Source organism: Zootoca vivipara, chromosome 1 (genome assembly GCF_963506605.1).
Source record: "Zootoca vivipara chromosome 1, rZooViv1.1, whole genome shotgun sequence".
Taxonomy (NCBI): Eukaryota; Metazoa; Chordata; class Lepidosauria; order Squamata; family Lacertidae; genus Zootoca; species Zootoca vivipara.
In genome coordinates, this window is record NC_083276.1 from 7,775,804 (window position 1) to 7,792,845 (window position 17,042).

At 42.5% G+C, this 17,042-nt stretch overlaps 1 protein-coding gene across 1 annotated transcript in view; it reads left to right on the top strand.

Annotated features, from left to right (window-relative positions):
- LRRC9 (leucine rich repeat containing 9) overlaps nt 1–17,042 on the top strand; it is a 78,107-nt gene continuing 61,065 nt past the window's right edge. The window contains exons 1-6 of the mRNA XM_060271210.1: nt 1–57; nt 2,782–2,876; nt 4,964–5,182; nt 5,496–5,636; nt 8,134–8,197; nt 16,121–16,191. Coding sequence (XP_060127193.1) covers nt 2,820–2,876; nt 4,964–5,182; nt 5,496–5,636; nt 8,134–8,197; nt 16,121–16,191 — 552 coding nt within the window. The 5' untranslated portion in view covers nt 1–57; nt 2,782–2,819. The remainder of the gene's footprint in view (nt 58–2,781; nt 2,877–4,963; nt 5,183–5,495; nt 5,637–8,133; nt 8,198–16,120; nt 16,192–17,042) is intronic.

A 17,042-nucleotide genomic window follows, 5' to 3' on the forward strand; every position in this document is an offset into this window, starting at 1 on the left:
GCCCGCTCACTATACACAGCCCGGCCTGGCTTCAGCCAGCATCTCTCCGGGCTCCAGGTAGGTTGAGCGGCCGCCAGGGAGGAGGAGTGGGTTACCTGCCGTTGCTAGGCAACAGCCTTGCACCTCCTTCCTCCCCCATATCTGGCACCCCGCCCGAGAGAGGGAAGGGAATGACTTCGCTGTTACCCTCTTTCTATTTCCTCCTCCCATGGGGTAGCTGCGTTGCACATCCTCTTCCTTGCCCTATGCAAAGAGGGGTTGCTTCTCCCCGGAACTTAGGAGAGCATGCATGAAGTCTCTTACCCCGGATTAGTTACCCCGCTTTAGCCCACTGTTTCTTTTTTTAAAAAAACAAAACAAAACTGAGATGCTGCAGCATAATCCTGGCCATGTGGGGTTACTGCCTTGTTTTGCTTTTGCTGTGTTGCATATTTTCTGTTTTCTTTATGTTTTGTGAACTTCCGATGAAGGGCAGCGTACAGATGTAATAAATAAGTATAATAAACTTTAAAATGTCTACTCCGAGGCAAGCCCTTTTGATTTAAGTGGATGTTACTCCTGAGTAAGTGGGGTTAGGATTGCAGCTGTTGTAGAAAAGAAGGTGGGCATTTTTGCTGCACTTTGGGGGCATGTTTTTTTGGGGGGGGGGGTTAGTGTCCCCTGAAACCGGATTTCCACACCTGCGTCCATAACTCATTTTATTTCTATTGCTGACTTTCCATGGTTGCAACTGTGCTCAAGGTGGCTTACACCGCGCAGAAAGCTTTACATAAATACAAACATAAGTAGCAATAAACAATAAATAAAATGCATTGAAAAGCACACAGCCAAACTGAACCATTTCCACATAAATCGTAACGGATTTGAAAATAAAGGTACAAAAAGAAAATAAAAACCACATCAAAAAGTACACTAGGCATGGAGCAGGTTTTCAAGGATTCGCAGCCAAGATGGGATTTAGTTTGCTGCTTAAAAGTATTTGTAATGGCCTTATAAAATATAAAACAAAACCCTCAGGTTTGAGGTGGCTGGAAGGAGGCGGAAGGGGACGGAATGAATGGAGATTGTGATCCATGTCAGTGATTGTAAGTGTGGAATCATAATATATTGTTAAAGAATGCTCCTTTGTTTTCGATTGTTTAATGGAAGTTCTTTTGGAATATTGTTGTTTTAAAGTTCTCGCCAGGTTTGCCATATACTGCAAATTTTAGCTTTATTAATAATAGTGATAGCATGCAGCCTTTTGGGTGTGTCACTGTTATTTCTGTATTGCAGATTTCTTTGGTGGGTGGGGCAAGGGAAAGTAGTTGTGTGCCTTAGGTCGCCAGGTGTTTTTGTGTGTGACATTTCGGTGAGGAATTTTGCATCTCACATCCTTAGACGCTGTGCTAGTTGTTTCACAGTGTCTTTGAATCCACTGGAAGCAAACTGGAAGGAAATATAGAGCCTTCTCTGTGGCAGCGCCTAAGCTGTGCAACTCCCTCCCCAAAGAGGTGTATCTGATGCCTTAGAGTCAGAGAATTGTAGAACTGGAGGGGAGCCCAAGGGCCATCTAGTCCAACCCCCTGTGTTTGAACTCACTCCTGTTTTTCATTAAATCATTCTTATGCTGCTTTTTGTTCCCCATGGTCCCCAAAGTTGTGAATACTCGGAATATAATAAAAAACAGTAAAACACAATGCAAATAATCAAAATCTCCGTATATGCACACACAGAGAAATATTTAACAGTGAGGAGGATACACATAATAGCCTAGTTTTTTTTGGGGGGGGGGAACTGTATGAAAAAGTCTGATCATCAAAATACAGTGATGGAAGAGACAGATGCACTTTATGAGGTGGAGAATTCCAGAGGTTGGGGGCTGCTATGGAGTCCTGCGTATTCATTTATTTTAACTATTGTTTTACGGCTTAATATTTAAAAAATGGAGGGGGGAGCCATGTGTTTTAAATGTATGGTGCCTATGTGACCTTAGACTGAGGAAATAGAATAGGGTGGAAATGTTAACACCCCTACCTCTGCCTGATCCAATTTGAGTGGCCCTGCAGCTCTTTCCAACTAAATGTAGAAATACCAGGAGATTCAGTGGAAATGGTTCATCTGTTTGGGGCCTGCAGGAAGCTGGCCCAGAGGCACCCCTCTCCAGATGCAAATAAGGATGGTGTGGCAATATATAGTACATGGTCCTTCTCCTTCCCATCCTTTCCCTATACCACCTCCCGCACCACCCAGGGGATAGGAAAGCTGGGAATCAACTCTCCACATGAACAGAGCTCCCTGCATGTAGAAAGGTAGCTGCTTGGTCCTCTCTGACACATGTAGGGTGCCTGGAGATCATCCCCCATCCCCTGAGTGCACTCAGGTGAAGCAGAACCGCAGGACTTGTGGAAGTTTGAGCCACAACCGTTCCGTTCTGTTCCCTTCCCAGTTATTCTTCCACACTGATTCCCCACTGTATTTGAATCACAGGCCCTGCTAGCTTCTTAAACTGGAGCTGAGAACACGTGAACTGGTGCAAAATCGGATGGGACAGGAGGGGAGGGGAGATTCTCCCCCTTGTCCCCACTTTTGTGTTATCCAAGGAAACAGGCATTCCCAAACCTGAAATACATAATTTTTCTCTTGGTTCTGTAGCCTGTTTCATGTGGGCCTATCAAGGTGATGGCTCTGGAAGTTAACATTCTTGAGCACTGTCTCTCCCATTTATTCTAAGATCAGTGGCTTTGACATTTATGTGTCTGGTTTCTCAGCAGATAATTATTTTGCTGTTCTCCTGTCTAGATCCTGTGCTATGACCTTTAAGCTGCAATGCTCAGAAGATGATCCAAAGTGATAATCAAAACCAGATTGCTTCCACTGAAATAGTTAAAGAGCTGGTAACTCTTTGATTTATTATTGCAACTGATTGTATAGTATTTTATTTGACAGTGTTTTTTTTCCTGAGGTCCAGGGTACTTTGACCTTCATCTAAGAAACATGAGAAGTGCCCTTTTGGCTCAGACTAAAACTTCCTGATACAGGGCTGCCTTCAGATGCCTTCTAAAAGTTGCATACCATAGTTCCTTATCTCCTTGACATCCACAGGGAAGGCGCCACTACCGAGAAAGCCCGAGAGAGCCAGTGTGGTGTAGTGGTTAAGAGCGGTAGACTCGTAATCTGGGGAACTGGGTTCGCGTCTCCGCTCCTCCACATGCAGCTGCTGGGTGACCTTGGGCTAGTCACACTTCTCTGAAGTCTCTCAGCCTCACTCACCTCACAGAGTGTTTGTTGTGGGGGAGGAAGGGAAAGGAGATTGTTAGCCGCTTTGAGACTCCTTCGGGTAGTGATAAAGCAGGATATCAAATCCAAACTCCTCCTCCTCCTCCTCCTCCTCCTCCTCCTCCTCCTCCTCCTCCTCCTCCTCCTCCTCCTCCTCCTCCTCCTCCTCCTCCTCCTCTTCTTCTTCTTCTTCTTCTTCTTCTTCTTCTTCTTCTTCTTCTTCTTCTTCTTCTTCTCTGCCTGGTTCCCTTTAACTTTGCTTCTTGCAGTGAGGGAACCAGCAGAAGACCCTCCGAGGAGGACCTCAGTGTCCAGCCTAAGTGCTGAGGGTGGAGACGCTCCTTCAGGTATACTGGGCTGAGGCCATTTAGGACTTCAAAGGCCAGCACCAACACTTTGAAATGTGCTCAGAAAGATACCGGGAGCCAGTAAAGATTCTTTAGGACTGGTGTTATATGGTCCTGGTGGCCACTCCCGGTCACCAGTCTAGCTGCTGTATTCTGGATTAGTTATGGTTTCCAAGTCACCTTCAAAGGTAGCCCCACATAGAGCACATTGCAGTAGTCCAAACAGGAGATAACCAGAGCATGCACCACTCTGGCGAGACAGTCTGTGGGCAGGAAGGCACAAACATGCTCCTTCCTCAGATGTTTATGTGTGTTCAGTAGGTGGCAACACACGCCCAAAAAATTGTACCTAAAAGGCGGAGAGCCAACTTGACAGAAGCTGCCTGTGATATCCACTCAATACTGCCCACTCTTATAAACAGTGTAAACTCTGATTTGAACTCACACCAGCCCTGTGTGAACTGCTTTAGCAGAAGTCCTCTTACATTGCACTGTTGGGATCGCCCATCACATGGGAATTTTTTCATGTCTGTGTGTGTGTTTGTGGTCTCCAAGGAAGGTGCGAAAGGTCCTCACACATGGCTCCCCTAGAATTAAGCACAAGTTAAATTCAGCCTTAGCTGCTAATTCCCACTGGACTCCATCCGTCTGACACACAAGGTTTGTGAACAGCTGAGGAGCATCATGGGAGAAAGATGGCAGAACCTCACTTGTTGCTCACGCAATTAAAGGGCTGCTAAGTCTTCTGATTGTCTCCGCTTCGGGAGAAAAGTGGCTGAGATGCTTAAGAGCGGTGGGAGGTCATTTGTGATCACATTATATTATTTAATTCGTTTGTATACCGCCCTTCATCTGTAGATCTCAGGGCGGTTCACCATGATACAGTGGTACCTCGGTTTAAGTACACAATTGGTTCCGGAAGTCTGTACTTAACCTGAAGCCTACTTAACCTGAAGCGTACTTAACCTGAAGCGAACTTTCCCATTGAAAGTAATGGAAAGTGGATTAATCCGTTCCAGACAGTTCCGCGGAGTACTTAAACTGAAAGTACTCAAACCGAAGCGTACTTAAACCGAGGTATGACTGCATTCTGATGTGTGAAGGCCAGGTTGGGCTGCCCGTGGCCAATCCTAGCATAAAAGACCAGAAAACTAGATGGCTTCGGAGCTCCCTGCCCTCAGTTACTGATTAGGCTACTGTATAATGAGTAGCTGTTGTAAGTTTGTTGTGATCCGAAGAAAGTTGGCGCTGGAAACATAGCCAAAGACAGCAGTGACACATTTTGGCATGTGCTTGACTTAACATCATGTAGAAGGAGGTCAATAACAGTGGTTGTGTCTCTCTCTCTCTTCTTCCAGTGTACCTGTAATGGACTGTCTTACGACAGAATTGACCTAGAGGGATCTTCGGTGAGGAGCCTGGAGATGTTTTTCTCCGGCTACCCCAGAATAGTAGGCCTGTCACATTTCCCCAATTTAACGAGGCTGGTTCTCGTCAGACAGGCCATCCAAGAGATTTCTGATCTCCAGTACTGTATGGTACTTAAAGAGCTATGGGTGGCCGAATGCTGCTTGACAGTAAGTGGGCTTAATAGGCTTTTATTTTAGCCTTTTATTTTCCAGTGGGCAAGGAAGGGTGGTTTGACCAGCTGGCTTTCCATCTCATTTTTAAGTCCAGGAGTGTGTGGGGGGGGGAGGAGAGACTGAGGGGGTGAAAGGGGTAAGGGAACTGAGTTTCCTGGAAAAGAACATGTTTGATTGGCTGGCTGGAACATCTTTGTGGGCCTGTGATTGGTGGGATTTCCCCCGACAAGGTAATTTTACTCAAGTGTGCACTTCTCTCCCTTTCTTGGTTGGTGCTTAAAAATGACGCACGCTGCCTTCTTTTCAGAAGATCGATGGTTTGCAAAGATGTGCTTTGTTGCAAAAGCTTTACCTCTACTGCAACATGATTTCAACTATTGAGAATCTGGAGAAGCTAACAAAGCTGGAAGTTGTTTGGCTTAATGGGAACCAGATTAGAGAAATAGAGGTGAGCTTGGGGTTTTGTTTGTTTGTTTGTTTGTTTTGGCCATTAATTCCTGTCTGACTCTTCTGGTTGGGGCAGGACAATTTGTGCATGTTATCACAGTGATGCCACAAGCACCTTCGAATAGGTGTCCTTGAGAGCCAGGGCAGTAGAGTGTTTAGAGTTTGGACCAGGACCAGGGAGACCAGTGTTCCAATACCCACTTGGCCATGAACCTCACTGCATGGCCTTGGGCCAGTCACTGCCTCCAGACCTACCTCACAAGGTTGTAAGGATTAAATGAGGAAGGAGGGAACCCTGCACACTAGGGCTGGGCAATACCTGGTTTTCAGCATCACGATATATCACCAGCTGAACATTGTGATATATTGATATATCACAATGTCTGATATAAGGATGGAGCTCTGTAGAGGCTTTGGTTGGCTTCACGGTTTCCCCCACATTGTGATATTTGCAAAGCACACCCACCAACCCCGCCCACACCATATATTTCCAGGTCAAAAATTATGAAACTAATATCACGATACAGACTTCAAACCGGTTTTGGACACTATATCGAGAAATCACCCAGGCCTAATGCACACCATCTTGAGCTCCTTGGGTGAAAGGAAGGGATAGAAATCCAATAAATTCAATTCATTAGTACAGGGATGGCCCAGCCAACATTCATCTCCTGTGTCCTGTTTGCCCAGGTAGTGTTGAGAAGCTTCATTTCAGTTGTAGGTGTGCTAATTGATCTGGAACTTGCTGAGCAAAGCGTGTGACAGATGCATATGGTCACTGCATAGCAATGCAATCTCGGCTAGACACAGAACAGTTTAAAGCCTCTTGGGCTTGGCTTGCCGATCAAAAGGTCGGCGGTTTGAATCCCCGCGACGGGGTGAGCTCCCGTTGCTCGGTCCCAGCTCCTGGTCAACCTAGCAGTTTGAAAGCACGAAGTGCAAGTAGATAAATAAGTACCGCTCTGGCGGGAAGGTAAACGGTGTTTCCGTGCGCTGCTCTGGTTCGCCAGAAGTGGCTAAGTCATGCTTGTCACATGACCCGGAAAAACTGTCTGCAAACAAACGTCGGCTCCCTCGGCCAGTAAAGCGAAATGAGCGCTGCAACCCCAGAGTTGTCTGCGACTGGACTTACCTTTTTACTCTTGAGAGAGGCTTTGCCTCATTTCTGCCACTGTCATCTCTGGATCAGAGAAGCTTTCCAGGTTGTTGAAATAATACCAGGCCTGCTTACCAGAGGCAGAAGCTTGGACATGTGTATATTACCAAACCTCAATCTTCTTTTTGATTCTGGGGGGCCCGGGATTGGAGAAATCCATGGTCTGTGTTCAGTCAGTGTGGGGGGGAAGCACACCCCGAGAGAATGTTTTTCACTTAAGGAGGCTTATTCAGATTGCGGCCATGTAGTTTACAGACTCTCAGGGTACGGTCTGAAGACACATGGGGCCACCACTTTGCTTAAGTTAAGGAGTCCTGGGTCTGGTTTGTGCTTTGGATGAGTGGCTTTCCATGAACCACAAATAGATTGCCTTAGGTTCCATGATGGAAGAAAAGGTGCCATATAAATGCAACATGTAATATAAATGCAATAAAATCACATACACAATTACCTTGGAGTAAGTCCCATTCAGTTGAATGGTGCTTACTTCTGAGGTCAGCGGTTCCAACCCCTGTGATGGGGTGAGCTCCCGTTGCTCTGTCCCAGCTCATGCCAACCTCGCATTTCAAAAGCATACCAGTGCAAGTAGATAAATAGGTACCGCTGTGGCGGGAAGGTAAACAGTGTTTCCGTGCCCTCTGGTTTCCGTCACGGTGTTCTGTTGCGCCAAAAGCGGTTTAGTCCTGCTGGCCACGTGACCCAGAAAGCTGTCTGTGGAAAAATGCCGCCTCCCTCGGCCTGAAAGCGAGCTGAGCGCTGCAACACCAGAGTCGCCTTTGACTGGACTTAACCGTCCAGGGGTCCTTTACCTTTACTTCTGGGTAGACATATATACGATTGTACCGTTCAGCTGATTTTTTAAATTGTCATTCTGTCTTTCCAGAGAACCCAGTGAACTGTGGTTCAGTAGCAGGGGGAGACTATGGGCCTAGAACTGAGGATTCTCACACCCAGGAATCTTTTAAGGAAAGCCATTAGACTAAATTTAAGCCCAAGAAACTGCCCAAGATGGTTGAGCGCTAGTGAAGAGGTAGAGAACCACCTAAACTCTTTGTTTTCCCTCTGAAAGTTGTTATCAAAGAGCCCACTTGCTACTTTTCGAAGTGCCACAGAATGTATTTATCACGGCATATTAGATGTGCAGTTTGATGTTAACATTTCCAAAAGCATTTGTTCTGCTAACGTAAGTTGGCACATGTCATGTCTGAAGAACTAAACTTGATTGATTAAAAATCTCACCATTCCGTGATCAGCACTGTCCCCCGACAGGAATAACCCTACATTTATTAAAGCTTTGAGGTATTCCGTGACCCTGAAGACTGTTCCTTACAAATGTTTACAGGGGCTGAGTACGCTGCAGAAGTTGAAGGATGTCAATCTCGCAGGGAATTTAATTGGCAAGATTGGTAGGTGATGCTTTTAAATTGTCGAGTCACGTTTCTGCACAGCTGTTTTCAAAATTCCATATACGTAGTTGCGGAAAGTATAGAGGACAAGTCTTGGGGAGGGAATGTGGGCAGTTTTCTAAATGATTCTGGGGGAGAAGAGGAAAACTGCTGTGCTCTAGAGCCATTGAGGCAAAGCCAATAAGAGACTGGGTATTCCCCAAAGCCCACTCAGCAGTTAATGCACTGATGTTTGCTGCTCAAACTAAAGATAGAATGCATGTGGCTTTCTTTGTTTTAGTGTATATAGTCTTTAAAGGGCTGCGTAATACTCTTCTGAATTCTTCTTACCAAACATTGCTGGACTCCTGTCTCTCACCGGCTCTAGTCAAAGTGGCCAGATGATGGGAGCTTTAGTTCAACAACATCCAGCTCCCTAACCCTGCCTTAAAAGAATGAGAAGCTGGCGCATTCTCCGTCCCAGCGGAAATAAAGGGAGGGACGTTGTTTCTCAAACGATATGAAAAGAAAGTTGCATACTTCACACTCCTCCTGCTTTGCACCTGTCAAGGCTTCGGAAGTGTCTGTGGGTAGTTCTGCCCTGGTCTTGGTGGCACCTTGAAGACTCACAACTGCCTTATGGCATAAGACAATTTATGGATGAGAGTCCACTTTATATGGCATTGTGGTGTGATCCTCGGCTGCAGGTACTAAGCAGTGCACTTAAATGCATCCAGCGAACCGCCCTGAGACCTGCAGGTATAGGGGTGGTATATGAATTCAACAAATAGATGAATTTTTAAAAATCCAATAAAGAGGATTCTGGTTCGGATGGACTTCCGGTGACGGTGCGCTAGTGAACGGGCGATCAGGGGAGAGCTCCGTGGACATCGGAGCATAAAACAGCAGATAATACCAATATTGGAGGGGGTTAGCGCCAAAAAACCCCTCCCAAATAAAGACGAGGGTACGGGTCACTCGTCGAAAGATAGAAAAACCACGCAGGAACGGCAGAACTCGGCAGCGGCACCCAGAGAGGTGAGAGCTGTGGAGAGGAGCCAAGCGTCGGGATACAAAGTATCTGCTGTCGGGGCGCTTAAACCGCTCGCCTAGAAAGCACCAGAGCTCTTCGGCTTAAGAAACTATAGAGGCACCGAACCGTGAGTGTATACAAGATTATTTGTGAATTGAAGTGCGTGACCACGGGCGGAGAAGCAAGTCGAAGGAACCATTAATATATCGCTGGGAACTTGCAAAAGAAAGCCCCGTGAAAATAGGAGTAAATTTAACTGTCAAATCGCAGGAAGCGCCAGAAACGGAATTTAAGAAGGGGGTGAAGAAGGGAGGCGCGATAGCAAGGGAAAGCCCAAAAAGCAGCTTGTGAAATAATTATTAAAACCATTCCAAAATGGAGACTTAAATCACTCTAAAGGGTTCTTTTCCGGTCTCAGCGCGAGGAGAAGATAAGGAGGGGAGGAGGAGGAGGAGGTGAATGAAAGAAAAAAACCTGAGACAGAAACTTTAGAACGACAACTAGTGGTGCAGAAGGAAAAAGACAAACCCTGAGAGCTCCGTGAAGTTAATCACGAACTTATTTACAAACTGCCAGGGCTGCTTAACACTCTGATAAGGAGGCAAACGAACTCTCTGCCTAAGACCACAAAACAAGAGCAGTGCAGGGTAAGGTTACTTTGAGGTCTTGAAAGTGAAACTAACAGTTATAAAGTAACTCTTGCCCTTAAGACAAACTGCAAGATTAAAATGAGTTGCTAAAGGTGAAAAAGGGACTCCCAAGAAAAGGAGCAAATAAGGGACTCTGTAAATAGAACTGATAAGTAGGAACAGTGGGAATAGGTGAATCTAAGAAAGGACATTCTATAGCAAAGGAAGAAACCTAATAAAGAGACTAGGTACATAGAAAACAATAATATGCCTATAAGAAAATATAAAGAACAGCAAGGAATCTCGGTGACAACGGCAGGGAACTCTACAAGAAGACAATCCAATCCAACGCCAAATGAGAACGAAACAATGGCAGACATTAAAGAGTTGATTATGGAAATGAGCAGAACTCTAAATGAAAAATTGGTGCATTTAAACGACAAGATGGATTCTGTGGAATCTAAAGTTGAAGGCAATACAAAAATGATCGCAGAACTAACTGGACAAATGAAAGAATTACATGGAAAGCACAAGGAGCTGGACAAAACAGTTAAAGATCTACATGGGAAAGTTACAAAACAGGACGAAACGATCAAGAAAATAACCACAGAATTCAAAGAAATAAAGACATCTAGAGAAAAAGAAGGCGAGGAGACACGGAAACTGAGGAAGATGCAAGAAGATTTGGCTGATCAAATGGCGCTGATTGAGATGAAGCAGAAGGAGCTGGTTCTCAGGATGAGGGGTGTCCCGGAAACAGCGAATGAGAAAATTGAGGAGAAAATAATCCAGGGTCTGGCAGAATGGTTGCAAGTTAAAGAAGAAGAACTATTGATGGATGTGGACAAGATCTATAGAGTGAGAATAGACAGAGCACGAAACATCAAAGGACCAGGAGATTGCATGGTTTTTTTAAATTCCATGCTTCTTAAAGATAAAATCCTTCAAAAGAAGAAACATGAAAACCTAACCATCGAAGGAAGAACAGTGGCCATATTTAAAGAAATACCCAAAAGATTCCGACTTAAGAGACAGGCGTATAAAGAGCTAACAGATGCCCTAAATAAGCAAGGAGTGTGGTATACTTGGGAGTATCCCGATGGAATCACCTTTGTGTTTAAAGGGAGGAAAAAAACATTTAAATCGTGGGAAGACGCAGAGAAATTTTGCAACAGACACAAGAAAGAACTGTTCAAAGAGTGTGAAGAAGCACGTGACGACGAGAACCAAGTGACTGAATAAATCTTAAAATCCAAATTCCCAAATTTTCCAAAATTGAAATTTAAAGTAGTTATTCTAATCTTGATAATTAACTAACTGGCTTATATTCCTTATAGCAAGAATGGAGATATAGGAGGTTGTGTTGATTGTTTCCCTTTCTTTGCTTCCCCTTCGTTTCTTACCCCCCATACCCCTCCCTTTTTTCTTCTTCTTCTTCTTCTTTCCCTCTCCCCTCTCTTTTTTCCCCCTTCTCCTTTCCCTTCCCCTTTTATTTTTGTTCCCTCCCCCTCTTTCATTCCCCCCTCCGCCTCTCAACCTCCTTTAAGCACCCCAGTTTAATTTTAGATCAAAATTTATTATTGCTCTTTCCTCTTCCTTCTCCTTTTCCTTCCCCCTTTATTTTCGTTCCCTTCCCCTCTTTCATTCCCCCCTCCGCTTCTTAACCTCCTTTAAGCACCCCAGCTTAATTTTAGATCAAAATTATTATTTTTTTCCTTTTCTCACCTATCCTTCCTTTTTAAATAATAATAAAGAATGAATCTTAATCTGAATATCATCTCGTGGAATGTTAACGGGTTAAACAATAAATTTAAAAGGAACAAGATCGAACATATATTGAGAAAAGGAGGCTGGGATATCATGTGTTTACAAGAGACACATGTGTCCAAGGAACATGAAAAAGTACTGATTAATAAAAGATTGGGGGAAGAATTCCTATCCTTGAATAAGAAAAAGAAAAGAGGAGTAATTATTTATGTTAAACCAAACATCAAAGCGGAAAAAATATTCCACGATGATGAGGGGAGGATGGTGGGGATAAGGTTGAAATTATCGAACAGAAATATAATTATCATAAATGTATATGCACCAAATGGATGTAAAAAAGAATTTTTTAAGAAATTAGGAATGAAAATGGGGGAGCACATATCAGATGAAGAAATTATTCTGCTGGGGGATCTTAATGGAGTCATAAAACCTGAATTAGATCGATCAAATGGGGGGAGGAGGGATAGAGGGAAGTTACCAGAAACATTTTTCAATATAATAAGCAATTATGGTTTAGAGGATGTTTGGAGAAGAGACAATCCGGAGGATAAAAAATTTACATATTTTTCAGGAGCAAAGAAATCTGCATCCAGAATCGATATGATTTGGGTTTCATTAGGATTATTATTAAATGGAGTTAAAAGTGAGATTTTACCTAAATCAATAACCAACCACAATTCAGTAACGGTCAAAATTAAAGAGCATAGGAGGATTAAGAATATGAGATGGAGATTAGATGAGAGAATTTTAAATGATGAAGCCTTTGTGAAGAAAGTTAAAAAGTTACTGAAAGAATATTTTGAAAATAATGTACAACAGGGGATGGAGCTAACAACGATATGGGACGCGGGTAAGGCCTTTGTGAGGGGTATCTACATCCAACAGAAGAGCATAGTTAAAAAAGAGAGAGAAAAGACCATGAGAGAACTTAAGGGAAAGATAGAAGAAAAGGAGAAAGAGTTAGCAGTTAATCCTCAGAATGAAGAGCTAATAATGAGAATTAAAATTTTACAAAAAGAATTATCAGCAAAGGTGGGATATGAAGTTGAAAATAAAATAAGATGGGCCAAACAAAAAACATTTGAGTGGGGAGGGAAGGTGAGCAAATTATTGGCATGGCAACTTAGGAAAAAACAGAAGGAAAGATTAATTACAGAAATTATGGATGGGGGAAGAAAATTGGGCAAACCAGAGGAGATACAAAAAAGTTTTGTTAGATATTATAAGAAATTATACGAAAAAGGCGACATCAATAAAAGAAAATTGGAGGAGTTTATTACAAAGAGAGAGGGAAAACAAATCACGAAAGAAGAAAAAGAATGGCTGGAACGGCCGGTAACCATGCAAGAGATATATGAATCCATCCAAAAATTAAAAATAGGGAAAGCTCCAGGAACGGACGGGCTGTCAAGCCGACATTATAAAATTTTTCGGGAAGAACTGGGAGAAACCTTTCAAAAATTATTAAATGGCATTATGGAGAGAGGAATATTCCCTGAATCATGGCGGGACGCATATATAACTTTAATCCCGAAGGGGGAGGAACAGGTCAAACAAGTAGGAAACTTCAGACCAATATCTTTGCTTAATGTAGATTACAAAATTTTTACGAATATATTAGCTAATAGATTGAAAAAGATTCTAAATAGACTTATCGGACAAGATCAACAAGGCTTCCTACCAGGTAGAAAAATGGTTAAAAATGTAAGAATCCTTTTGGACCTAATAGAATATTTAGATTTGGCCCCAGGCAAGAAGGCAGCTTTATCTTTCTAGACATCGAGAAAGCATTTGATAATCTATCATGGGAATATATGGAAAAAGTATTAGAAACTAAAGGATTTAATGGGAAATTCATGGAAGGAGTTAGGGCAATCTATAAAAAACAATATGCCAGATTGATTCTAAACGGGGAAGTATTGGAAAGATTTGAGATTAAAAAAGGGACCCGACAGGGCTGTCCCTTATCCCCGTTACTATTTATCTTATCAATAGATTGGTTATTAGAAGATATTAAAAAGGATAAGGGAATACAAGGCATAAAGGCAAAAGGGACCACCTCCAAAATAAAGGCTTTTGCAGATGACATGATAATAATGTTAGAGGACCCGGCGGACTCGATAATAAAATTAAAAAGAACATTAAATCTCTTTACAGAAATATCAGGACTTAAAATTAATGAAGGGAAAACCAAAGTAATAATTAAAAACATAAGAGAAAATGAATTATTTGAATTGGAGGGATTAATGGAATGGGAAATAGTCAAAAAAATCAAATATTTGGGAGTGGTAATAACGGCAAATAATATAGAGTTGTTCGAAAATAATTATATAAAATTATGGAAAGAAGTTAAGAAAGATATAGAAAGATGGAAGGGATTAAATTTGACATTTTCAGGTAGGATAGCCGCTATTAAAATGGCAATATTGCCGAGAATTTTATTTCTATTTCAAATGCTACCAGTGATTGGGAGGAAGGAAATTTTTGACAACTGGAGGAAAGATCTGAGCAATTTTATCTGGCTGGGAAAAAAAGCAAGAATTCAATATAAATTATTGACAGACGTTAAGGAGAGAGGTGGATGGGGAGTCCCCGATCTAAGAATTTATTACGCGTCGGCTTGTCTATGTTGGCTCAAAGAGTGGATTTCTCTGGAGGATAAAGAGCTCCTAGAAATAGAGGGATTTAGGAATACAATGGGGTGGCATGCCTACCTCTTATCAGAGAATAAAGGGAATTCTAAACATTTCTCCGACCATGTGATAAAGAAATCAATTTTTGGAATTTGGAAGGAATTTAAGAATCTAATTGAACCCCAAACACCATGGTGGGCCTCCCCATTAGAGATGACCGCGATGGGAGGAAGGGGTAAGAATGAGAGGTGGCTGACTTATCAAGATTTAATAAAAAAAGAAGGTGAGGAATTAACTTTAAAATCATATGAAGAAATCAAAACATCCTGCGCCAGCTGGCTTCAATATTGTCAAATTAAGAGTTTATTTAAGGAGCATAAAGAATTAGGATTTAAAAAAGAGAAATCAAAATTGCAAGAAATTATAATTGACAATAATACAAAACCTCTATCTAAAATGTATAAATATTTGTTAGAATGGGAATTAAAAGACGAAGATACGAAATGCGTAATGATTAGATGGGCCCAGGATTTGGGAAGGCCAATTCTCAAATCACAATGGGATACATTATGGAAAAAAACAATGAAATTCACGGCCAGTGCGGGTATTAAAGAAAATATGATGAAATTAATGTACAGGTGGCATTTGACCCCGAATAAATTAGCGAAATTTTATAAAAATGAATCCAAGATGTGTTGGAAGTGTAGTAAGGAGGTAGGGGATTATTTCCATTGCTGGTGGGGATGTCATAAAATTAATAAATTTTGGGGAGATATATACGAGGAGATGAAAAAATTGGTAAGAATCACCTTCAGAAAGAAACCAGAGTATTTCTTATTAAGTTTGATACCCGAGAATATTCCAGAAAACAAGAAAAATGTTTTCCTCTATGCAAGCGCAGCGGCAAGACTTCTAATTGGCCAAAAATGGAAGAAAGAGGAGGTACCCACGGTTCAAGAGTGGCAGTTGAAATTAATAGAATTCATTAACTTAGCAAGGATGACAGCAATAATTAGAAATATATCTAAAGAAAAATCTTTAATGGAATGGGAGTGTGTAGAAGTGTATTTTAGGAATAAGGGAATTAAAACTGAGCTTGCGATTTGTTGGGATTAGAGTTACATGGGGATATAGTTATAGTTAGATCCATATTTACATGGATAATTGTAAAGTTAAAGGAAGTCAGAGGTAATTAACGGTTAATAAAAGGGTAATGCAAGTACTAGGAAGATTACAAGGAAAGCGATATATAAAGGGTTGGGAAGAAATTTTAATTGGAGTGTATGGATGATTTATTGAAGGATTGTAAATTATATTAATTGTTGTTTGTTTGTTTGTTCCTTTTTGTTTGTTTGTTTATGAGTTTGTATTTTCTTTTCTGTTTATGGATTTGTTGTGTTTTTTTAAAAAAGATGAGAAATAAAGTCTATTTTAAACTAAAAAAAAAAAGAGGATTCTGGTTCACGAAAACTTAAGTAATAATTTGTGAGTCTTTAATCTGCGACAAGACTCGTATTTGCGGCAACACGGGCAAACACAGCTACTCTTCTCAGAGCAGGATGCGACAGTCCACAAACATCAGGCATGTACCTGTTAGGTATTGTTTAAGTGCATCAGCACAGGCCCTTCCGTAGGGCAGATCTACACCCTATAGCTAAAGTGCCTCTCTTCTCCCAAAGAATGCTGGGAACTGTAGTTCCACGCTCGCGAAGCTACAGTGCCCAGCATCCTTGACAGACTACAGTTCCCAGGATTCTTTGGGGGAAGCCATTGGTGTTGAATGTGCTTTAAATGGATGGTGTAGATCTGCCCATAATACAATTGGCCGGGAACAGGAACAAGCCCCGTCACACGTTATTTTCTTCTGTTGTTTTCTTTTTAGGATATCGCTTGGATCCCAGTGCAAATATAGAAAAATTGAACCTGTCCGGCAACCGAATATCATCCTTTAAGGTCTGTGCTGGATTCTCGCTGCCAGGGCAGCAAACATCAACATATTTAAAAAATAAAATGTAAACTAAAATCAAAAGATATTTTAGCCATTAAAAAAAATCTACAAATATTTTGAGTACCTAAAAACATTTAAAGGCAATCGGGTACCATCAAGGTTGCTAATATTAAGTTTGCCATGGCCACTATAAAACTACCCTGCACTGAGCTCTCACCTGTGGCTCCTAGAAGCTGTCAGCATGCGATGGTGGCCACACCCCAGGAAATGGCTCCAACTGGCTGCCTAACCAAGGTGAGGGGAGCTGATGGAACTCAAACCCTCAGTGAATTAGGAATTTCCCCTGCATGTGAAGACAGGCTCTTGCAGATTGAGCAGACGAGACCTTGAGTGGGTCCAGCGGTCAAGAAGGCAGTTTCTGCACATAGCTGCCAAGTACCCCGTTTTGCCCGGGAAACCCCCGTATTTTCTTACCGTTTCCCGCTGGTCTCCCGAATGGATTTATCTCCCGTAAATCCCCCGGAAAGCAGCTCCTGCCGGTGGCCATGTTTCTGGTGCTGCTCTGCCCATTTCCAAAATGGCTGCGCCGCCAGAAGTCGCTTCTACGCATGTCCGGAAGTGCGTAGAAGTGACTTCCGGCGCTGCGGCCATTTTGGAAATCGGCAGAGCGGCACCAGAAGTTGCTTCTACGCATGTCCGGAAGTCGCGTAGCCGCTGCTGGTCCCAGATTTTTCAGTCTGGAACTTGGCAGCTATGTTTCTGCACGTGCTGTGGAGGGAAGTGAGGGTCAGGTGGGGCTTGTCCACCTGGGAAGTCAGCCCATCTAGGAGAAGGAAAACTCTGATCCTAAAACTCC